The 26,294-nt window shown below is 35.1% G+C and overlaps 1 protein-coding gene across 2 annotated transcripts; it reads right to left on the bottom strand.

The window, feature by feature from the left end:
• Nucleotides 1-1,518: 1,518 nt before the first annotated feature.
• On the bottom strand, nt 1,519-6,719 carry cuedc2 (CUE domain containing 2). 2 transcript variants are annotated; one of them, XM_039672183.2, is made up of 9 exons: nt 6,560-6,719; nt 5,858-5,936; nt 5,630-5,773; nt 5,457-5,518; nt 4,174-4,298; nt 3,915-4,085; nt 3,175-3,239; nt 2,999-3,059; nt 1,519-2,898 (listed from the first exon to the last, which is right to left on the bottom strand). In XM_039672183.2, exons 2-9 carry the CDS (start codon nt 5,929-5,931, stop codon nt 2,752-2,754), a joined length of 849 nt encoding a protein of 282 aa, XP_039528117.1. In that variant the 5' UTR covers nt 5,932-5,936; nt 6,560-6,719; the 3' UTR covers nt 1,519-2,751. The 2 variants fall into 2 exon arrangements, with proteins under 2 accessions (XP_039528117.1, XP_088973219.1); XM_089117093.1 differs by lacking the exon at nt 6,560-6,719 and having other exon boundaries at nt 5,858-6,015.
• Between the last annotated feature and the right edge of the window lie 19,575 nt (nt 6,720-26,294).

Here is a 26,294-nt window from a genome sequence, read left to right as displayed (position 1 = left end):
CTAACGTTCAAAAGTTTTGGGTCACTAAGATTTTGTATATGTTTTTGAAATAAGTTTCTTATGCTCTCCAAGGCTGTTTTTATATGATCAAAATACAATAATTTTGTCAAATATTATAAATGAAATGTAATTTATTCCTGTGATGGCAATGCTGAATTTTCAGTCACATTAGTGCAGTCTTCAGTGTCACATGATCCTTCTAATATGTTGATTTGATGCTCAAACATTTCTTCTTATTGGGGCTCAAAGCAGTTGTGCTGTTTATTGTTTTTGTGGAAAGTGGAAACCATTATAAATTTCTTTGATTAGTGGAAAATTGAAAAGAATAGCATTTATTTGAAACTGAATTATTTTGTAACATTATACACATCTTTACTGTCACTTTTTGTTTACACCTTTATTTTAGTGTTTTTCTTTTTTTTTCAGAACAATCACAACAATTAGAAAAAGAAAAAAATGTTTGTCATCAGAGTGAGCCCATTCCTTTTTGTGTCCAATTTCGTGAAAATATCTAATTTCGTTTAGGTGAATTAGTGGAAAAAAGAATTTAGTTTCTAGTCCTCATGGTTTCTATGTTCTTAGTATAAATATGAGTGAAATTTTTGACAGTTGGTGGCGCTAGTGGGATTGAGTTAGAGACAACTACAATGGTTACAGTTCAGACTGTCCTCTATCTGTGTGCTAAATTTAAAACTTTCCTGCAAGCGATTCTATGGGTTTGCCATAGGCTCCAAGAACGGAAGAAGCAGCAGAACTATAGCTGCAAGCAGCAATTACAGGGTCAAGCGCAAAAGCAGATGACAAGACATGCCATAATAAGAACGCCAATGATTACAATAGGTGCCTCCTCACCTTCGGTGCTTGACCCCTAATAAATCAACTCTGGGAAACATTTCTCTTGTTACAAGCATTTAAGTTCTTACAATGATCGTGAAGGAATAAAACATACTGGATAAATATTTAAAAAACAGTTTGAAGTGTCTTTTGCCTCTATAAAGAATTATTGCAGGTGTTCAAACAGCTGTATCTTTGTGCATTAGAGGACAAGTCATGTAAAAATGTAAGAGAACAAAACCTGTTACTTCAAAGTATCAGCATAATTCTTTGATCACTGTAGTTCTCAGCACTGATTTCTGAGTGGCATAGGCCTGGATTCACCTAGGGCTTAGATTAAAACAGGATTAAGTCTTAGTTTAATTAGGACATTTAAGTAGCTTTTATAAATGTGCCTTAGAAAAAATATTACTGGTGTGCATCTTGAGACAGAATAATATCACTAACATAATTTAAGATATGCCATTCATTTAAATAAGTGTTGTTAAGTTGTTAGCTTTGTTCTTCATGTAGTCTTTCAATTAAACATAAAATGTTTTCTTTTCTTACCCGTCTTTAGATGTGTATATTCGGCACAATTTCATTATGCTCTTCAAAGTACCTAAAGCTAGAACAATACATTTTTAAACCAGTTTTAAGAAGTATTTACATATTTAAGTACAGAACTGAGGAAAGACACTCATAAAACATTCATTCTTTACTAGTTACTCTCAAAAACATCATCAGTCCTTGAAAAATACTGTTTATATATATTTGAATCTAGTCACTGCACTCAAGTTTCAGGGCCATGGTAAGATTGGATTGGTAGTGTTGACACTGTAGTTCAATGGCAAAGACAACATGTAAACGGAGAACATCAAGCACAAACAAACAATCTTGAAAAACACTGGTGTGACAATATGGATATGACAATACAATTGTTTATAGTAAACAAAAAGCACATCCATTACTAAAACTATGCAAAGCCAGCGAACTACACACGACAGAGAAACTAACTAGTAAATATGTATGTGAAGGTTCGGTCTATCCAAAGCTTGTCCAGTGTATGGGAAGATTCACCTTCAGTTGAATCCTGAATTAACAGGCAGACCTCGTTTGTAAACGGCAACAAAAATCATTAACACTTTACAATAAGGTTTCATTGAGTTAACATGAGTTTACTAATCTTAGTTAATTTCATCATTTACTAATACAATCCAAAAATCAAAAGTTATATTTGTTAACATTAGTTAACGCACTGTGAACTAACATGAACAATGAACGACAGTATTGTTTTTAACTAACATTAACTAAGATTAATAAACACTGTAACAAATGTATTACTCATTATTGGTTAATACATTAACTAATATTAACAAATGGGAGCTTGTTGTAAAGTGTTACCCAAAAAAATCAAATGTCACACAGACCCTTCTATTATTAAGTCTAAGGAACATATATGGAGTCTTTTTATTTCTGCGTTTTAACTAAACAGTGCAAAATACAAAGACTGATGTTCCTGCCACTGAAAATGAGCTAAACTGGCTGATTTTATAACAAAACAACCACTTAGCTGAACATTTCAAAGACTTTCAATTAAATTATGTGTAAAACAGGGGTTGGCTTAAAAAAACAGTCAAACGTTAACACCTTCATGTTTTTAGGAATAGCTTAATGTTTTAGTAAAAAGTAGTTAAAAAATAAATAGAGTAACTTAAAAGGGCTCGAAAAAAAGAGACCTGCTGGGAGATTTCACAGAACAGCAAACAATTGAAACATCAAAACCCATAAAACTCCCAAGAAACCAAATCTCCAGCACCATATATCTAAGTGGACACACAAAACTAAATCAGTTGTTTCCAGTCACAGATAACCAGACAAAAATATCAAAATCAAGAGGGGTTGACTCTGAATGGTCCATCAACAAGATGCCTTTCATCAATGAAAGCGATATTTGCGTGCTGGTTTGAGACTAACATAAGTCTTCTTCATGTCGTCTGGTTCTTCTTTCTTGACTAGATGGTAGCGCTCTCCCTTTGTAGTGACCACCTGACTGCCATGATAGCGCACTAGTTTCTTGGGAGCCTGCAGATGACCAAGTGGAAAGTAGAAAATATGAACTCAAAATGAAAATGAATTCAATGTTTTGCATTGCCAGTCACTAAAAATAACAGCAAATACTCACATCTTTTGGAGTGACTGGTCTGTGTACTTTTTTGTCTTCTTCACTATCAACCAGCATGTACCTGGGATGGGGGGTCCAAACATTTAAATGAGAAGGTTTTTCTTCTACTTGCAGTGGCATCCGATATAACAGGTTCGTACAATAGTTTGAAATAATTCGAGATCAAGATAACTCACTTTTCTAAAATGCTTGCTTTCAGTTTCTGATCAACTTCAGCAGAAATGGTCTTCCCTTGGTTAGCCTAAAAATATATAGAGATTTTAAAGGCATCAGTGTTATTTTAGTACTATTGCTCTTTTATTTCAGACCTATGGGTCCATATCAAACAAAAAACATAAAGAAAGAGAAAAATACATACAAACATAGCTTTACAAACAACAGACACAAAAAACGTACAAGCTTTCATTCCACTGCCTCCAGAAACAGGAAAAATACCTTGTATCACTTAATGTGATATTATTTAACACCATTATGATACTATTTTTTGAGTCACTCAACCGACACGTAAAATTGTACATATACTTCCGTAATACTTGCTCATGGTAGAAAAAAACAAGTAGAAGTCTTGTGAAATTAAAATGTGCACCTTGAATGTCAATCACTGAACTTCTGCCATGAAAACACTCTGCTTGTATGATCATTTTTATTTTTTTAGAAATTCTTTTATATTTTAGAAAACTGAATCGGGGCATTATGTGATTTTGTAAATTTATTCATTTCTTATTTCAGTTTGAGTCATTTTGGTACTTTATTTTCATTTATTTTTTCCATCTAGTTACATTTTATTTCAGCCTTATTTCAATTAATGAAAAAGATTTTTAACAAAACTTCTTGAATCTAATTAAAGTGATAACTGGCAAATAGTCTATCATTTTATCTATGATCAGTATAAATGGAACTTTTCAAATGAACTCACGTGGAGAGACGTTGGGCATGCAAGCTGGACATCTCCCTCAATAATGAGACGAACAGCTTCCTCCATGTCTCCTTTAGCAATAGACAATGCACTTCGGGCCTCAGTCACACTGCATTTGGGAAACATCTCGAGAAGATGCTGCTCCTGGTTATCCCACGAAGATTCACTAACCTGAAAACACATTTCCAGACACAAAATCATTTGTAAACCAGCTTTCCAACATCTGGTACATTATGAGCGTGCCTGAAAGGCCCAATACCTGAGCTGTGGCTCCCTCTGCTTGTAACGTGAGGTTGTGTGTCTTCTCCCTTGAAACTCCGTGGGTTAAAACAGAACTTTCTGAGAGAGGAAATTTACCTTCCTCTAATTTTATCTCTCCAGATTCTTAAAGACACACACAAATCACAGTTTAGTGTGGGGGATATTTTCTTGCCTATATTCAGCTGCAGCACCACACGTTTCAGGACACACAGGCCAGGCCACAGGTATTAAAACATAACAAGGCAGAGAGCAAGGTGAGTTGTCTGTAATGTTTCTTTCATTATGTGGTTAACAATTTACATTTAGCTAACGCTTTTATCCAAAGCGACTTACAATTGCTATATATGTCAGAGGTCGCACGCCTCTGGAGCAACTAGGGGTTAAGTGTCTTGCTCAGGGACACATTGGTGTCTCACAGTGGATTTGAACCTGGGTCTCTCACACCAAAGGCATGTGTCTTATCCACTGCGCCATTCTTCTAAATACCGATTATGTGCATGTATTTCAATTTTTATTTTTCACGTGCTGTGGAAAGCTTAAAATTGTTTTCATCCTTTACGGTTTTCAGCGTATGTCCGACAGTTTGATTACTTTTGAGATTGGTGTAGTAAATGGGCTTTGCGATGAATATTTGACATTAAATATCCATACTGTAACAACATGAATAGGAAGATCAAAATGAATATGCGCATCAACTATATTAGTACATTCGTTTGTTTTTTATTTTATTTGATAGGGACAATGCTCATTAATCAACAACGAATTACATGCTCTAAACAAGTCAGAGTTAGCTACGAGTGCTAGTTTCCATCTGTTGTCCCTAGCCAGGTCTTAGCAGGCTCCCTAAAATACAAAAGTCAATAAAGGTACACTATACCTTTAATAAATACAGTAGCAATATGATAAATACAGCAACTATTATCAATAAACAATATTATCAGACTATGCATTTTTTAGTAATTCAGGTATATATATATATATATATATATATATATATATATATATTAAATAAATATATATATAATAATATTTTTTTTAATCCATGCGAAAATAGCTACATGAAACAAAAAGAAAATAACGCAAAGAAGTTGGCGCGACTCTAAACCATATATGGTTCGCCTTCACTTCCGGCCTGAGTGTGGCTTGTGTGTCATGTGACGTTGCAACTGGATCCTGCACACCTGCTATTAGTCATTCAGGTATGTGGACTTTTTTTTTATCTGCTATGACAAAATATAATATTATTCAAAAAGTTTACTTCTGTTATGAAAGGAATATTACCTGATTCCCGGGCTGAGGCCAATTTTGATGCCAGATTAAACATCATCTCACAAACTTTGACACTGCATGATAAAGTCGAAAAGGCATTGATTCAAATATGATTAAACTTTTAATATAAACTATTTGTAAATCTCAGTTAGGATTTAACTTGCAAGACATCTGCCCAAAATTACCTGTCAATATCTGAGAAACCAGGAATGTAGGCCTCCAACATTTCAACAAAGACATCGACATCAAAGTTTTCCTCCTCATTTTCTTGAGATCCCAAATCTTCTAGCACCCCAGTGATATAGGACAAAATCACGTCATCTAGCGTACTGATAAAATAAAAAAATAAGTTATTTGCACGATTGAAGGGTGAAAAATAGCCTAATCTAACGTGTGAATTGACACGCCCCCACCTCAGATCCGCGTGAGGAATATATGACAAAATGAAGTCGTACAGCGCGTCGTGGATTATTTTTTGGAGATCCATCCTATCTGCAATTGGATAAAACAAAGAAGACAACAGAAGCAACAGCAACTTGTCAGAGAAGCACATCATAAGGAGTTATATAAGGCAAGTATGTCGTCAAACAATCAAACAAATTACGGTGGCAGCGTGTTGGAGATTGTGCTCCATTTGTGAATAAATTAACATTAGACTACAAAAAAAACTAATATCAAAGTGAAGGTTAAGAGTCTCTGCATAAAACGTCAGTTTCAAATACAGGCAGCAGTCGCAAAAAACTAACGTTATTTTTATTATGCAAAGCATAAATAGTCGATTGTTTACGGGATTCGACGTGGACAAAAATTCAGTGCAGTTTTCATGCACTTTTCTAAATTATTAAGTTAGCAGTCACATGTGTTGGAAAACATGCTTGCAAGCGATCTCAATAAACTGTTTTGGCAGCCGGCGTTAATTACACAATTGAAGAATCAATCTCATGGTTTATATTTTAGGAATAAGGCAAACCAATAATACACCCATTAACTATCAAATAGACACATTTGATACCGATATAATGATTTGTTTATCTGTGCTCAGTAACGGTAGCCGATGGCTAACTAAGTTAGCATTGTCACATAACATGAGTAAGGCCTTTAGATGTCAGTCTCACCTTTGGAACAAATCGCACAGCTGAAAGAGCAAAAAGAAAATATATTTTAGTCAAAATGTATTACTTCTGTAGACAAGTAAGCAATAAATCGTAAAATGTTTAGCTAATTCTTTAGCCCTGCGCGCGGTCGCTCAGGTTCAAAACCTAAGACGTCACGTCCGCTTTAATGTAAACACACCCTCGTGTCACTGTTTTGATTGCATTTACAGACTTCCGCAAACGCATTTTATCCTCTTTATACAATATTCTCCTCTTATTTAGCTGTGTATAGAGTAGTCCCATAATAGACTTTTACGCTTGGTTTTCAAATCTTGACTCTGTTGTTGTTGTTACTTTTATTAGGTAAATTTATTTTACAGTGCAATGACAATCTGTGGCATCCAGTACTAAAAACACACAACACAGGACACTACACAACACATAAGGAGAGATACATAAATACACATAAACTTAGAGAAGTGCTCTCATGAAAGAAAGTGGTCTCAGAGCATTTCATATGATCTTTTTAACATAATAAAATCAAGACCCCTAGTACTCTACCTGTTCATGCATTACATGGATATGTTTTGCATTTTGTTTTTCCATTATTGAATGTGCTTGAATGTGTTTGCTTGCTATACGTTTTAATTGGGAAATAATTTGATAGAACATTGTTTAATGTCATCCTATCATTCACAAACAAAGGCCAAAGTCACCATAAGCAAAATTGTTTTAATTGTATATATTTCCCCATTTAGGTTTTAACAATACAGTTTTTTTCTTCCTTTTTTACACATGTTTCAATAATAAATAAAAACTCGACTATAGCAATACAAATCAATGTAAGTAATATTTAGATACATTTTTATTAGTTGTATTATATTAGTGTTATTCATAATGTATCTTTGTTGAAAAAACACAAAAAACTACAACTAATATAATAAAAAAATAGATCATTGATAATGCATGGCTGTTATGTGAATTGAAATAAGTCAAATAATACATTGAATTAGTTAATTTTCCTGAGAAATGCAGTTGTTTTCTGTTTAATGCTGTTTTAATGATCTAGCAAAGAATGTAACTTAGGGAGAACCAATATTGATTAATTAGAAAAGTATGAATATCAAAAAATGTCAGTTCTTATCTGTCTCTAATAGCAAGCATTGTCTGTTGTTTTTCTGATCTTTTCTAATGCCCTTACATACGTCAGGTCAGCATGTGTTAGCGCACATATTAGGTCTAAAGAGAGCTCCAGCGGTTTCTGGTGGTTCAGTGTCATTACACTAGTGTATGCTGTCACGCCTCTTGATTACAAATTGGTTTCATAGATGTTTAGCGCTGCATAATTAATGCTTCATCACGCGTGTGTTTTATCCAGCTGCACTGTTTCATTATTAGTATGGGAAATACAGTACATGAGGCTGATAATGAGTCTAGGAGAGGACGTCTTATCTTGGCTGGACTCTATTTAACCCTCTTGGGTCAGTTGCATGTCGAATTGTCTTACAAACTGAATGCATAAATGAAACCCATTCCTTATACAATATACTGTAGGCATAGTACTTTATATTAAGAATAGCATTGTGTTCATTTAAGCTTAATACTTCACTTGTTAATGATGTTAACTACAAAAACACAGCCTACTTGTATAGATAGTATAGGTGCTAGTATAGAATCTTTCTAAAGCAGTACATTTGTGTTTTTTTACTGTGGGAAGCCACCTGGAATAAGTTGTCATCGGGGCATTTATTTCATGAAACCGTGAATGGAACATCTGAAAATATAAAACTATTGTATTGCTTACAGACATTGTAGTAAACAAATGTGATAACTTGAATTTTAAATTCCTGGTCTGACCTGTATGACAATTTGTTTTTAAGAACAGTTAACTTTTCAGTTAAATTTGAGTTTTATTGTGGTCTGTTGTTAGCCAACAGCTATAGATGGTGCTTGAATTTAAGTTTGGAGGATAAATTGTGATATATTTAGAGATCGTGTTTGGTGAGATTCACGGTGTGAACACTAGGTGGCTGCATTGAGTCATGTTACATTTTCACATCTGATGTGAACAAAAACATTGCAGCAGTTGTAAAAAGAAAAAAAAGAAAACGTGTATATTTATGGGGTTTACAGGAAATCGTTAATTTCTAGTTTCTTTTTTAGTTGAAGATTATAGCAAACATTTAGGTTAAGTTAAAAAAATAATTTATTTAATATAGGCTAATAATAGGCTACTTAGCCTATCTATTTTTTTTAATACCAAAATGGAGTTTGAGCTATGAATATAATTTATTTTTTATACTTTAATTTATTTGAGTTTGAGCTATGGATATACACAAAGTTATTTGATTTTCTAAAACGGCAAGACAAAACAGAATGTGTTAGTTACGCTGGTGCTGGAGGCACTGTTGAAGTTAGCTCAGTCTTGCTCTGCATTCTCTTATTTGCCATTACTGACACAAGAGAACTATTTTCCAGTTGAAGGCACGGTGTGTCCCATCTGCCAGTGTGCCAGAACCCTTGAGCTCAAGGTGGGCCACTGAGGCCCTGCACTGAACCTGCTGGGACCACTGTGTCATGAAGCACATCCCGTAACAGAGCTTTAGCATACTGTATGAGAAACAATGCACTTACATATGTTCAGATGTTATTAACAGCCCTTATGTTTGTTTTACACACCCGGTTGTTGCTCTGTGCGCTCAAAAACAAAATGAGAAATCAAGAGATGTATCATGAAAATCTGTATACATTATTTTTTTTAGAAGGAATGTTAAATTAAACTAGGGTTTTGCAATATTCATTTGGTAGTTAGTAAAAGTTTACTATGAAATATAATTAATTATGTTCGTTATTGTCAATACATTTACTGTAGATAATTAGATGTCATTACTGATAGATGTCATTTTTGTAGATAAAAAGATTTTTTTTTTAACTCTTTCCATGCATTCCAGCTAATCCTTTAAATTTGATGACACATATATTATGGTGTTGCTTATACTTTCAAATGTACTTATTTATTTACTATATTTATAATGGAATTATTTTATTTATCTGTTATAAATGAATAACTACATCTAAAACATTTAGCATTTAAAACATTACAAGAAATGAAAGGGTTTTTTTAATCATAGTTACTGGTATCCTCAAGCATGTCATCCATCAGTGGAAGGCCAGGATCCACTATGTGCATATTGTGTCAAAAAAAGAGAAAGATTTCCATTTGATCAGGCACAATAGAGGAAGACTTGATCTCCGTTTTGCAATTTCCTCTCCTTCGTTAGAGGAGCCAAACACGGTGCGAATAAATTTACTGCCAAATTAATTACCTTTTCCCCAACTTTAGACAATAATACCAGAAGCCGTCTGTCGGAACACATCTCTAATTATTTTATTAATGTTTGATTCACAGTTCAGGTACAGCGATTTCACATTTTTTATTAACTTTATTATACTTTGAAGTGAATGTGTCTTATTATATATTAAATGATCTTGAATTGAATTACCCAAGTGCTAAAATCAAATCAACAGATTTTTGTTTTTCGTCTCACAGATATTGTTAAAAATTGAACAAATCTATTGTGTAATTGAAGTCACCAAGTTTTATTAATGAGATTTTTCAAGCTTTCGCAATTTGCCTCCTAAGCCTCAAATGATGAAATAAATGAATAGAATTGAATCACACAGGCACACTGCATGAAATATGCTTTAAAGTTCATCATCACTTATAAATGAGTGGGGAAGAATTTAGATTCAGTTTAAAAAAAAAAAATGTATTTAAGAACATGTATTTTTCATTTAAGTCTTTCTCTTAACTTCTGAGACAATATACCATTTAGACTACCCTACAATATTATGTTTATGTAATCATAATAAATTATTATTAAGCATTTTTTTTCAATTGTTTGTTGCCATGCAGGTGGTGATCTCTGACTCTTATCTGTTCTGAAAGACTAGTAGCAGGAAACTCAATGTCAAACAGTAGCATGTATTCTGCAGGCATGGCAAACATTATTTAGACCCGCTTCTGTGGCCAGGGTATCAGGCTTGGGGGTCTGGAGCTGTATCAAGCCATCAGAGCTGGCTTATCCGGACTCCTGCAAGGCAATGCTTGCCTTCCCGTCTGGCTCCTGCTAGATCCTGTCTCAAGGAAATAGGCACCAGACTGGCCAATGCTCTCTAAGACCCACTGCGAACAAGAGGCATAATGCTGTTTTGTGCAGTGGACGCCGTCCTACTCTAATGTAGATGAGTTTTAATGCTTGAATAGACCACTGAACTTACGGTAAATATACCACAAACGAGCACGTCAGAGTTTGTCGATTCTAAAATTATATTTCGCATCCACGTAGCATGTGTAAAACAGCATATTTTCTGCTTTTGATGTTTGATGCTGTATTTCATAGAAAATGATAATATTAATGGCAGTTTTGTGGCTAACACGGTTAAACCACTTTGAGAGGTTTAGTTATGTGATATAAATCATTTGAAAGGTCAGCTTGTCGTGCTAGAAACTCGTCTTTCTTTCTTCTGAAAATCTCCACACAAATACTATATGTGACCCTGGACCACAAAACCAGTCATATGGGTCAATGTTTTTGAAATTGAGATTTATACACCACAAATAAGCTGAATAAATAAGCTTTCCATTGATGTATGGTTTGGATAGGACAATCTGATAAATAGGAATCTGATAAATCGACACATTGAGAAAATCGCCTTTAAATTTTTATGTTCGCGACTGTGCAGCCTTCACACACAAAAATAAATGTTTTATATATTTACAGTAGCAAATTTACAAAATATCTTGATGGAACATGATTTTTGGCATAAAAGAAAATCTATAATTTTGACCCGTATTGTTGCTACTGCCACAAATATGACTCACATATGCATGCTATATATACCGTCTATATTGTATGAAGTGCTTCATTTCAAATGAAGACCTTGTTTCGGGCTCATACTTCTTATATGACCCTGGCACTTAACTGGTTAAAGTGTGTCCGCAATCCATCTTCAGGACCCCCTGCATATTAACATTGATCTGTTGGAAATGAAGAACAGACGTGTGTTATCGTTTACAGTGGGAAAATTTTTCTTTCTGTGATAGATCTGGAGAGCAACATTTCTGACAAATGGCCTTTCTAATGTGTTTTGTTTTCCGTCAATAGTGTGGCTCTTCTCTGGATTGTGGATCAATAGAGGCAAACGCTCTGTGTGGTAGGATTTAAAGGGATAGTTCAGCCAAAAGAGAAAATTATTTCATTATTTACTCACTTGCTAAACCTCCATGACTGACTTTGTGGACCACAAAAAGAAGTGATTTAGCAGAATGTTCAAGCTTCATTTTCCCATATAATGAAAGTGAATGATGACCATGATTGTTGAATGACATGAAGGCGCGTAAATGACAGAATTTTCATTTTTGGGTGAACTATGCCTTTAAGATGGCTCTTTAACAGTTTCTTTTTTGCCTTTTGTTGTACAAACTTTGGCAATGGTACTTTGCTTTTTATGTGCTAATACCCCTCTGTGTTTTTGAACAAGCCTTGAATATTCAGTGGCGGGTAGTCGGTATGGGGGGGAAAGCGTTTTTACCCGTGAACATACATTTTCAGGACTGTTTCCAGAGCTTTTGGGTGTCTCTCATGTGTGAGACTGCTCAGTGGAGAGTAGACTCCCCTCGGTAGAAACATCTGTTGTAGAAGGGCCTGTCACTTTCCCTTTTGTAGGCTCTGTCTCTTCCTCAGACTGAGACTGTCATCAGGTTTGATCATTTACGCGGCTCAGAGAATAATGTAGCAGAATTGGGCATGCGTTCATGCAGTTGAGTAACTCCTTGCGTATACGTTTTTTTTTTTTTTCTCCTTCAGATTCTGTTTCCAGAGGAGATGTTGTTTTTGTCACTAAAACCACAATTTGAAGAGCGAGACAAAATTAAAGGATTTTTTCCCTCCTTTTTGAAATCTTTGAATCTTAAATGTTGACATTTGTTACTAGTTCTGACATTATATGTTCGTGTTTGTAATGACTTAAAGGAGATGCCAACAAGTTTTTTGGTTTCATTTTATGCCATGATTATATGTTCTGGCATTAACTTTTAAAATAATAGATGTTTGCATGGACAGGCAGGCTCATTCATTCAGCCTTATCTGAAAGTTTTCATAGATGAGATATACTCATGTCTAAAATGGCCTAAAGGTGTGGTGTCTCTCAAGGCAGACAGGAAATGTTTTTAGAGTAGCACCAAAACAGTACCACAAAGCTCCTCACCTCCCGGTGTCTTCAGGTCAACTGCCATTTATCTTGTGTCAGAGAGAGACCCTTGAAGTGATTCTTCATCTTATCTTGACATTAGAGCCACGTCAAAACATGATGCCACTGGAGGGAATCCATAAATAAAGGCGAAAATGCAACCTGAGCAAAAGAGGTTCAACCTTCGTCTGCATTTATTAATATACGGTACTAAGGTGCTGCCATCGCTGTGTATGGTGAAATGATTTAAGTTTAAAAATGTTTTTGGATAGTTAAAAAAAAAAAAATCATGAATATTTATCTTGGAATGGAAATCGTCCCTCTGCATCCCTATTTTCAGAACCAGGTACCGAAAAGGTTTTGTATAAGGTTGCCCACTGTAAAAAGTGATCAGTTGACTTAACTTAAACCATAATTTAGGAAACCCATTGATTTAAACATTTTAAGTAAATAAGCTTCATGCGTAATTGAAAAAAAAGTAAGTTATGTGAACTTGACGATGCAACAAAACTGAATTTTTTTTTTTCAATTACACATTAAGTTCTCAACTAATTTTTTAATGGCACAATTGTGACTTTATCGTGATTGTAACTTTTTATCTTTCAATTGTTACTTTTTTCTAGTAATTGCAACTTTATATCTCACTATTGTAATTGATTTTTTCTAAATGTGACGTTCATAGTTGTGACAACTTTATATCTCACTGTTGTGACTATTTGCCACTTTTCAGTTAACTGTAAGTTTACAATTGTAACTTCAGTTTTTATAAATTTAATTGTAACTATCTTAGTTGATAGTATATAATATATTATGAAATTGTAATTTTGTTTTTATTAATGTGACTATAAATTACAATATTAAGATATAAAGTTGCAATTACTAGAAAAAAGTAACAATTTCGAGATAAAAAATTACGATAAAGTCACAACTGTACTATAAAGTCATAATTACAATTGTGAGATATAGTCAGACTCATATTACAAGAAACTAAATTATTTCTATTAAATACAAGTTTGTATCTCACAATTGCAACTATTTATAATAATTGTGACTTTATTTCTCATTTTATACTTGATCTCATTATCTCTCATATGATATCTCTAAAGTAACGAGTCTTTTGTATTTCTACATTAACAGGCATATGATTTCTGTTGGGAACATTTTTCTCTTCAATAAGATATTGACAAGATTTCATTGGTACAACTATTATTGACACTTTAACAGTGACTTTATTAATAGCTCATGGCTATCGCTCCACAGTTTGAGTTGCTATAATTGGATTAGATTTTTTGCTCCTTTGTTTATTGTCATTGTAAATGCTGCTTTTTTTCAGCACAAGAAGTATCCTGGCAAAATACACCTTTCACATTGAGATGAACTCAGGGCAAGCTCAGCCAGACCTTTGCAGTTGGATGCACAGGTGGTTACTGGGTTCACCTGCCCTCTGTAAAGATTGTCTTGCTTATGAAAATACAGGTTATTTCAGGCCGAAAACATGCTTGGCTTCAGTGTAAGGGCCCTGTGCCACTCTTGCCTGTCACCATATTGCTCATCTTGCACAGCGAGTGGAATTCCAGCCCCGGTCTGCCCCGCTCTCTCGCCAATGTGTGTGTTTTGTTCAGAGACTGTATTCCATTCTTCTAACTTTGTTCCATTGACTGAGTTGCCCCGAGTGAGCTATGAGAGACGCTGGCTTTCTGTGCCAAAGGTACGCTAGCATTACTGTCTGAAGAAAATAAAGCTTGCTGTTTCGCTTTGCTGCCACCAGATGCAATTCGCAGCATGAAATACGGGCGGTAGTCTCTGGTCTCTGCGCTTTGTGTAAAAAAAAAAATAAAAAAATTGCCGGGCGCTTTCAACTCAAAACCCATTTTCAAATAATACAAAGATGTACTAATTTTTTTTTTTTTGTATTTGTATCATTCTCATTGTATATATAAGACTGTAGTAGGTATAATCTGATGATTTCATGAATTAATTATTATTGAAGTGTCGGATAACTTCAAAATGTTAAAAAATATGCATTAATGATTTCATCCCAACTTTGTGCTCCCATAATTAAAGATGCAGTATAATGGATTTTGTCATCCAAATATAGAATGAATGAAGATTATACTGCATATTTAGGGTGTTCTGAAGTTGTCTGTCCACTGTTGTTGCAAATTGGCACATAATAATAATAATAAAGCCCTGATTGCAAGTTCCTGTTTCTTATCTACCACAGACAATTCCTTGACACATGGCCAATTACCGGATCACCTTTCCAGGCTCCTGGTCTGTACGATTCCACACCTGTGCTATAAAACACAGTGAGACAACACCGGTTATTGAACTTAGCTTCCCCGTCCACAAAAGCAGCTGTAACTTAAAGGTTAAAGTGTGTTTGTCCTACAAGCTGCTTTAAGAGGCATAGTTGTTTAGACTCGCTTTTATTGACACTAACCTTTATAGTTTTTATTGTTATATGAGGTATATGTTTATAGGCTTTTTTTTATTTATAGTGTTGTTATTATTATTTTAATTGTATCTGGGATATACTGGGATGGATCTTTTTAAATAATATTATATAAATATTTGTATTTATTATAGATATAATATATATATATTTTTTTACAATTATACGTTTTCTTATATTCAAGTGTTGTATTGTGATGCAAAAAACCTGCCATGTTGCCATTTTATGTGTTTTTTTTTTCTCTCTCAAGATAATTAATATTGAAGCTTCCTCAAGGTGAAAAAGGCAGATCAGAGAGGCTTTTACATGCTTCTGATTTTCAGTGGAGCCCATGTCATTTTCATATTGATTAATTATCTCCCCCTCTGACGTTCCAGCAATGAACTGGCCCCTTCTCTATCTCAGAGATATATTTTATCTTCCTCCACCATTCATGTACACATTTATTGAATGTGGAGACCTTAGGATTCATCTTTTGGCCACCATAGAAGCATAACTAATGGCAACATTAGAGTGGTTTTGTGAACGAGGCGACCGGATGCAGGTTAACCAAGCAAGAAATAATCTAGGATTTTATATCCTGCATGAACGAGCATAGGATATGCCAGGAATAAATTCATCCCCCAAAATAATTTGGGAGGGCGCGTTTTCAATGGGACGGTTTTTGGGGAGTCGGATTGCCGCCGCTGATATGAAAGGAAGGGACTCGTATACGCATGTGTGGCATTTATAAGCAGATAATCGCTGTCAGTTTAATGTTTGGTCGAGGTCAAATGATCTATTTTGTCTCTGACCACACGTCTAGACAGCTGCCATTTAGAACTTCACGTTTCTTTGTGTGCATTCAAGACTTGGCCCGTTCTAGTCCTCCTGCCCAAACAAGGATTTTTTTTCGAGCGGTTGACATTGCCACACAAGCTGTCTGTGGAATCCCCTTTAATTAAAGTGACATTTGAAGCTTTTCTTGGCCACTAATAAACCTGGAAACCCATTAAGATCTTCCTAATTACTCCGTTTGGGAGGAAGGAGAAACACATGGGCAGCCAGCGCAGGGGTTAGCCCGCTGGCATTTGGCCCCAGAAGCTTAGAGCCACACAAAAGAAAATGTCCCCTCGGTTACCCATCCCTCCCAGCTGAGCTCTGCTCCCCCTTGTGTTTTTGCTCGCGATGAATGGAATTATATGACATGTCAGTCTTAGAGTGTCCATTCATGGAGTTGAGGGAATGTGTGAATGAAGCCTCTTAATTAGAGCGGCCTCTGCGAGTCACCTGACTCGTCATTAAGGTGGTATTAAGCGAGCCCTCTGTTTTAATACGGCCAGGGGAGGGAGCGTCTCTTTGACCGACGGACCGACGTTAAAGAGATGGTTCACCCCAATTCTGTCATTTTCTCACATTCATGTTGCTTCTGTAAAACGCATATTTTGATCAGTTTTTCTGTCCATACAATGGACACTTTCAGACAAAAAGGAGCAAAAGGTACACCCCCTAAAGGGCGCATATTAGTACCTTTAAATGTAAATATTACCTATATGATAATTGTACTTTTTTTGTATGAGCAATTTTCTTTTGCGTTCCCATACAGGTTTGGAACAACATGAGGGTGAATAAAGGATGACAGACCGCACATTTTTGGGTGAACTATCCCTTTAAGCAGCTCTAAAGCGGAGGAAATTTGTGAATGAAACGTTCATACGTTACATTTAGTGTGTATTTTAACCTTCGTCGTTTGGTAATCTTACACGGGGCACCTAATGTGACTCGTGAACCCAATCATCTTCCCAAAATGGCTTGCTGCACAAACAAATAAAGATGATGAAATTCTCTTATTGTCATTTCTCGGGTGTGAAGCTCAAGTCTAAACATCCCTCTGGTGCTTTCTGCTACAAACAGGCTGATGTGTGTTTAGTGCATGTCCTAGTCGGCAGATTAATGACATTAACGAAGTTTCCATTAGGCCAGCGATGGGGGGAGACAGGGGCGTCCATGCGGAAAGCCACATGACTGAAGCACTGATAAGAGAAAATGAAACACATCTCCGTGGGCCAAGAGGGGCCAGGAAATGCCACTCCAAATTAGCCGCCGGCCCAGTTTGTTGTTACTTCATTAGCCCAACAGCCTTGGGAAAAATAAAGAGGGAGGTTACGACCTCTCCCGTGTCCAAATGGGAGGCCCAAAAGAGATTCTCTCCAAAGTTTGCCTCTCTCCCTCGCCCTGCGCTCTCTCCCTCTCTGTTTCTCTCTATCTAAAGACAGGTGGCTGGGAGGGATGTTCCTGGCACCAAACCAGAAATGACAAAAACCACACTAGATAACAATTTATTTAGCGCTCAAACACAGGCCTGGGGATAGCCATCAGGTAGCGTGCCACCCAGCGCCAACACGGAGCAAGAAGGCCATCGATGCAGAGCTAAGAGCAGAGCCGAGCGGCTAGCTTTGTTTCATGTTTTAGCATGCTGAGATGTTTTCTTTTCTTTTTTTTTTTTTTAAAAAAAGCTCAAGTTCCACAAATTCGGTCCACAACTAAGCTCTTGGAGTTGTTTGTACAAAACCCCTTTACACCAGCTAAAACCTGAACAACCTTAGCCTTGAGTTGTGATCAGGTTTCTGTGTTTTTGGGTCTGCATTAGCTTAGCATATTTGTGGAAAACAAAACCCCTTGAGGCATAGTGCGGCCCTTGTTGTTGGTAACGTGAGTGCGATAGCAGCTCCTCATTTAGCCGTTGGTGACTTTATTAAAGTGTATAGTTTCAGACCCCTGGTGCCTTAGCTATTGTATTCTCACCCCTCTATAGCAGGGTTAAGTCCTGCGCTGCTTGTGAATACACAAAACACCTCTCAGCCACATTGACTGCATTATAATGCATTCAACTCGCATTGAAGTCCAAGTGATTGTTGCTCTTACTTGTCCTGGAGTTAAATGATATAAATGTATGTCTTAATATTGGTCTCCTTTTGTGTTCATTTCAAAATATTTTACAAATGTTGATGTCAAAGAGAGCAATTGAATGTAGGGTAGTCAATTTGGTTAATTATAAGAAATAACGTGTTCAAGAAATGTATACAATTATTTATGTTAATGGTTCAATCCTCAAGTGCCACCAATGTTTTTGCAAGTCCTGCTGTAAAATGATGCTATAAAAAACAGAACACGGGGCTCTTGAAAAGTTTTTTTTTTTTTCAGTGTAACTACTTTTAATTTGACATGGCATGTGAAAAATATTGCCTCATAAAGCCAAATTACGAAATGAAATGAATTGTATAGAAATAAAGCTAACAAAATATGACGTTCTTTCTTCAATGGTTTAATCTGCTACATTAACCTAATGAATTGTGTAATTTGGGTGCTTCTCTCAATAAATATTAATATGTGATTATTAATTTGATTGAAGTAAATCTCTTATACTCACCAAGGCTGTATTTATTTGATCAAAAAATTAAATATACAGTTGAACGGTAATATTGTGAAATATGATTGCAATTTATAGTTACTGTTTCTATTGCAAAATATTTTAAAATATAATTTATGCATTACTTCAGTCTTCAGTGTCACATGATCCTTTAGAAATCATTCTAATGATCTGGGGCCTGGGGATCTACTCAATAATTGGTATTTATAAAAAGCAAACTTGAGGCGTACGCACAAAAACGGGTGAAATGAGAAAGGGCGACACTGTCGGCAGATGGAAGAAACATGTGAAAGTGTGTAAAACTGTTGACCGTTGTGTAAAAGAAATGGCAGTAGTGCCTCTCATAAATAACTTGAAGACTTCACTAAGCAAGTCTTACAATTAACAGCCTACATGAACACCCGTTTGATCAATCTGCAGTGTAAAACAAACAAAATCAAACAAAGATTACAACAGAAATGCAAATTAACACATTTTCTCAAAAATAAAAGTGAAATATCTGCAATAATAATTATAGCATGTTATGCAATTCTTCTGTAGCGTGTAAGATGCAATCAAATGGATGGTAATAAAATGCCATGATGCCTTCACAATGCGTAATGACGTAATGCATAATGCAACCGTATGCCACTCAAGTGCATGCCTTTTTTTGGCATTAATGCCCACACTGTGCCCTCGAAACAACATTTTACTCCTCTTTTCCACATCGCCAATGATAATTTCTATTTAACATTGAGTGAAGTTACGTTTCTTGTAGGGCTGTCAAACGATTAATCACGATTAATCGCATCCAAAATAAAAGTTTGTGTACATAATATATGTGGGTGCACTGTGTATAATAATTTTGTATATTAAGAAAAAAAATATTTATTTATAAAATATTTATATATAATATAAATTATATATAAATACAGTAAAAATATTTCTCAAATATATATAACCATGTGTGTGTCTTTATATATATATATATATATATATATATATAATAATTATACACCGTGCACCCACATATATTATGTAAACACAAACTTTTATTTTGGATGCAATTAATCATTTGATTTGACCAGTTTCTTGGTTTTCCTCTCTGTGTTTGCCATGATTTCGTAATCAATGAATATTAACAACATGTGGGCGTTTCACGGGCTATTTATGGGCAACTATAGGCGTGACGTGATGCTGCAAAAGCTGCGCTATACATTTAGAATTGATTGTGATTTATTAAGGGAAAACTTACGTAGGATGTGTGTGCGCACAGTTTTATAAATCCGAATATTTCTGTACGTATGTTTAATCCGTACGCCACTTCTCACGCTGTAAAAAAATATTGTTGGTTTAACTTAAAATAAGTAACCTGGTTGCCTTAATTTTAAGTTCATTAAAATGGAAAAATTGAGTTAATACAATGAAGGAAATTGATTTAATCACCAGAAACTCAAAATATTTTGTTATCTGAACCTAAGTTGATTTGACAAAAGAAAAAAATGTTGTGATTACAAATCATGAAAATATTTTTTTTACAGTCTGCAGAGTTTTATAAATGAGGCCCCTGGTGCTCAAGAAACAATCCAAGAAACTTTTTTTCAGGATTATTTGATGATTAGAAAGCATTCATTTGAAATAGAACAATAGAATTTGTAACATTTAAAAGTCTTTGTTCAATTTAATTTTGATCAATTTAATGCATCCATGCTAAAACCATAGCTTTCTTTAAAAAAATATTACTTACCTCAAACCTTTGAACAGAAATGTGAATAATTGTATTTAAAATAATATAGTCTGAAAGCTCTATATATATATATATATTAAAGGTACAATTTTACTACATAAAATGTACATGTATGCAAGATACAGATCTCCACTCTGACACCACTGCACCAACATCTGTTTATCTGTTCTGATCACAGATGTGGATGAGGTGTAGTTTGTACTATGTTCACAGAGTTTTGCTTTGCCAAGTACCCAGTGGAGGGGAAGACTGTCTGATCTCAGGTGTTAAGTGAGCATGTAATATTCACCTCTGGGCTGAAAGGAAATCAGTGGCCAGCAGTTGGGAAATTACAGCGATGAGCACAGCAATAACGCTCTGAAACGCATGAGTGTGTGGATGTTTGTTGTATAAGTCCTGTACTTATAGATATGTGAATGAGTTCTTGTGCTTCATGGTTTTTATTTCAAGGCGGGATAAAACTGGCTGCTCAATAATAGGTATAAATGCACCATTCTTTGAGGAACAAGTTTTTTAAAAATTTGGACATAGCTCAGTGTAAATGGAATGTCAGTATGTTGCTGCTTATCACACAAAACTTGGAGTGAATTGGGAGTGTAAATGAGATGTGTGAAATGCTTGCTGTGTTTTAAGCTCTTGTGTGAAAATTGCAATGCCAGCCAAGCACATGGACTCTATATTAGTTTTTTAATGCATAATGTATTCAGCTTTTTGTTCACTGTTTTCACTCAATGTTATATATGGGTTATAGAAATATAAAGAAAATATAACAATATTAATTGCTTCTATTTATATGGATAAAATAGTATATCACCACCTCTTTATAACAAACCTTCCAAACATATCATACTTAAACATATCAAATATATTACACACTATAAAAAATACTGAGTTGTTTCATCCGGGACAAGCCCAGCCGTTGGGTTTAAAAATGTTAATAAAAAATTTAAACCAATTTTTGGGTTTGTCTATATTTAGTCTATATAACCTAAACATGGAATGAAACAAGCAGCATTTTTTAGTGTACATAATATATAAAATATTTTACAGTGTGTGAAAATACAGTTTTTCCGTACAGGGTTAGTGTTGGAAATATGTCATATAGTTGTATTTCAGCAGAGTATGTCATTTGGATGGACATTTTTTTTTATACCTACAAAGCACAATTTGCCCTGACACATTTCAGTCAAGACTCTGAATTGTCAAGGCCATTTTGGGTACCAGCAGCGCCAGTATTAGAGCTGTTTTCTTTTAGTTTCATTAGCTCCCCACTGGAGCCAGAAAGCTCTTTAGTGGTGATGGCTATTGTTGGTGCCCTGGTTAGAGCTCCACTGAGCACACAATAACATTTTATGTTCTTGAGACAAGACTCGCTTCTTTGAGTGTTCCACAGGAGCCAGTGGAGAGGTCATTTATACCCAGTGCTCAGTCTGGAGATCTGTGCCTCTCCATCTCAACCTACCTGAGCATTTTCACCAACAAAAGGCAAAGAAAACATGTTATTTTAAAACAGACACAGTCCTCAGACAATATCTTAAGCTGAAGGCTCAGTCTTTTGAAAGACGCAACATAGATTTGTTATTTTTTTATTGTTTTTTTGTTTGTTATAACAAAAAATTTGTCAAGTCAATTCTATTTATATAGCGTTTTTCACAATGCTTGTTCAAAGCAGCTTTACACAAAATCATGATGTTGATGTTTATACTATATCAAAATGCTGAACTCATGATACAATATTATTGTGATCCTCCTAGGGTTAACATATTTTTTTCCATTTTTTTTTTTTTTACTTTTGATTAAAATGCTAAATTTGATATTACTTTGGTTGTGGACATAAATAAGCTTGGACTTGGTGCTGATAACCCAATGCACAGGACATACAAAATTATATTAGATGAATATGCTTGCACTCTTTCACTGACTAGATATATTTAAAATAAATGTAGGCCACTTTTTAATGGTAACATAAGATATTTTTGGCATTACCAGGACCCACAAATATCCCCCCATTGTATTATTATACATTATATTCAACATTATATATAGTAGTTTAATGTAGTACTGAGACTAAAACTATATTAACTTGAATTTTTTCACACACAGTAATTTTCATTTTGGGTGAACTGTACCCAATACATATTGTCACTCACTATCCACCAAACATATTGTTGCAAGACAAAATATATTGTTACACCACTAATATATATATTTCCCTGCGTGAGTATACTGTATGTGCAGTAAAGTTGTACATATATACTTGTATCTAACTGGCAATAATATAAATATAGTTACAATGCAATAATAAAATAATATTGAAAATTTCCCAAGAAAAATCTAAGCACTTTGGTCATTGCAAGCCAATGTATCTAAAAAGTACACAGTAAACAGGATTCAATATGTTGTTTTGTTTTCTCATCTGACCACTGAAGTGGTTAATAATTGATTTACAGAGTGTTTATCAGGGTGCTGTAATATCCAGACGCAGGTAAAAACGACTTCCACCCAAAGGGACCGTGCAGACACCCTGGTACCATAGAAAATGGGCCGTTCACATTCAAAGCCATGTGTTATTTCCCATTGTTTGTAATGTGTGGGGCTGTTAAGCGTCTGAGAGTGGGACTGCATAGCGAGTGTTTACAGACTCTTCCCCCAGCGGTGGAGTAAGTGTGGGATCAAGGTCATCTCTGAGCAACAGTAGAGTGATGGGCCATCAAAGAGAGCAGTGAAAGAGCTCTGACAGACACAAGAGGGCTTTTATTGACTTCAGTGGTGTTCCTCAGGTAACAGTGAGGCAGGGCCGAGATGGGAGTCCTTTATCTCTCTCCATCTGGAGTTACCACTGCTGTGTGGGCCTTTTTACCCTCACTGGTACCAATATACAAGACAAGCACATGTGTTTGAATGGTTTGTCTTGAATGGTTTTTGTGTTGAATTTGGTCGAGTGATGTAACTGAAAAAATAACTTTTGGTTTTAGCATTGGGGAAACTGGGGCAAGTTGTCAAACTTTTTACACTGTGAGTATTTCTTATGGCAGACTTATTTGTGACAGACACATCATAAAGACTATTTCCAGCATTGCTCCTGAAAAAACATACAGCTCATCGAACTCACATTGACCTTTTGTGACAACATATTCCAGTAGAGCAGCTCCATTTTCAAGAAACGGCTAAAGACTGTCTTAACCCTTACTATTTTATTCTCTTTCATTTTTTTAAATGTCCTATGTGTACTGTGCTAGACTAACTGGGACAAGTCACAACACTTTCATATTGTTGCAATCTTGTTGATTTTTCTCCTCATTTCCAAGTCACTTTGGATAAAAGCATCTGCTAAATTATTAAATGTAAATGTTGTCATTCTATGGGCAAGTTGTTACAATCGAAACCTTTTAAACAAAATGTAAGCAGTAAGACATTTTCATGAAACAAAACCATTAAAAAAATACTGCAAATATTCACTAGACAATAACAAAAACTATTCTGGAAAATTAGAATTTAGTATATTATAAACAAAGATATACCTAAAAATGCTAATCTTATACCTTATCATTCTATGCTTTAGCTGTTTGCTTTAGCTGTTGTTCGGTAAACAACTGAACACAAATCACTGACATACTGTACACTACCGTACAAAAGTTTGGGGTCAATAAGATTTTTTTTTAAATGGCTGATTTATTTGACCAAAAATACAGTAAAACTGGAATATATATATATATATATATATATATATATATATATAATTTATTTATACTTTTATTCAGGAAGGAAACATCAAATTGTATAAAAGTGACAGTAAAGACTGATACAAATAGGTTTCTATTAATTCTCTTTTGAACTTTGTTCATCAGAGAATCCTGAAAAAAGAAATGTCACCGTTTCCAGAAAAAATATTATAATAATGGTAATAATAAAAAAAAAATCTTTGAGCTTCATATCAGCATATCAAAATGATTTCTTAAGGATCAAATGACACTGAAAAAAATTCAGCTTTTTAAATGACAGAAATAAGTTGCATTTTAAAATAGATTTTTTAAAAACATAATAGACTTCCACAATATTCCAGTTTTGTTGGTTTTTACTTAATATTCTGTATTTTTAGTCAAATAGATCAGCCATTTCAAAGGCATAAAAAAAAATCTTATTGACCCCAAACTTGTGTGCGGTAGTGTACAGTATGTCAGTGATTTGTGTTCAGTTGTTCACCCAACAACAGCTAAAGCAAAAATAGCATGATTTGGAAGATTAACTTTATGACCAGTATGTTCAATTTTAAAAGTTGAATACAAAATCCCTGTTAAAGAAAACAAGGATTAGTGCAACTGGACATTAAACACAAGATCTTTTGATATTTCCCATGTGACACCCAGATCCGTTTCTCTAATTTCAAATACGCTAAATGCAGATTACGTTCTTTTAGAAAGTTATAATGGTTATTATAAGAGATGAAAAAAAAATCTTTCAATCTTAAAAACAAGTAAAGGTTGTAAGTGCCTGAAGAGCTTATTAAATCTGTCCGTCAGTGTGTGTGTTGTAGCTCAGGTCTGGCGTGGTGTGGGTGAGACTCGGCGATTTGAGCGGCAGCGACAGATGCCGGATGGTCGCTGGTATTCCCAGCAGAAAGAGACACCCCTGGGGTCTGTTGACATCTGACAGTACATCAGGGATCAGCAGTGACACTCTCTCATGTTCTGATGCCATCGTATACAGTATGTCAGTGATCACATGTACCGGCCCATGCTGAAACACTCGTGAGCTGCTGGTGTCATCTGTCTGCTGATGTGTTCAGCTCTTCACTGTTTAGTGAACATTGAAGATGTGTTATTCTGGAGCTGTGAGGTGTGGATTGAAACCTGTAATGTGTCAGTAGCAGAGATAGGCTTGATTCCAACCAGAATAGAAACACATGGTACAATATGTTAAGGCATGATGGCATGTATGATTTAATGAATTCATGCATATTTTGTGTTTTAAGAGTGAAAATACTTTTTCTTTAAATTTTCAGTAAACAAACCAAGGTGTACAGTAAAAATCTTTCTAATGCTTAGGCATAAATATAGCTTGATATAAATGTAAATGCTTTAGAGGGGATTGTTTAAGGAACTGCATTGCCTGTGTTTGACCAGTTGAGGCCATGCTTTCCCCAAACTGGGCAGGCGCTGTTAGACCGGAGGATGGATAGTCTGGAATGGATCTGTTCTTCTTAAATAGAGAAAGTCCCATTCAGCCCTCTTCCTCTTCATTGTCATATAGTCTCTGTGTTATTACACGTGGAAACCCCCATTTTGTGCACATGAAAATACCAAATTAAAAACACCTTTTATTTTATCATCATTATTATTATTATTATTTATTATTATTATCTTTAATGTTATAAATGAATATGTTTTATTTTTGGTCAGCCATGCATAATTTTTATTTTTAAATATTTATTTTTTAATTTTTTTTTTTTTTGTCAGTCATGCATCATGTTTTTTTAAATATATATATATATATATATATATTAATGTTTATTAGAAATGAATGTGTTATATTTGATTTAAGTTTATTAGAAATTAATGCGTTTTGGTCAGTCATAAATTCTCAGCCATGGTTTTCAGGCTTGGGTCATGTAGAATAGAGGGTTGGAGACAATTTCCCTGCTGAAAGGTGGTCTACCTGTGCAGGCTGGGCCAGGGGCAGCTGCATGTCATTTTTGTCCCAGCCAGCCAGGGTCTGTCAATTAAGGGAACACAGGGCAATCTGTGGCCACTGAAAGAGATCCCCTCACCCAGCTTGCTGGCAGAGAGACGGGCCTTTGTTCACTGGCATGTCTCACATACTTTCTGAGGCCAGATAAGCCCGGGTTTCATGAAACCCGGCTTTATATTTGGCCACTGTAATGTCCCCACGAGGGCAGAGCATAGTTAAGAAAGCA

Source organism: Pimephales promelas, chromosome 11, assembly GCF_988280905.1.
Source record: "Pimephales promelas chromosome 11, fPimPro1.hap1.1, whole genome shotgun sequence".
Classification (NCBI taxonomy): Eukaryota; Metazoa; Chordata; class Actinopteri; order Cypriniformes; family Leuciscidae; genus Pimephales; species Pimephales promelas.
This window is presented reverse-complemented; position numbering and strand designations above follow the sequence as displayed.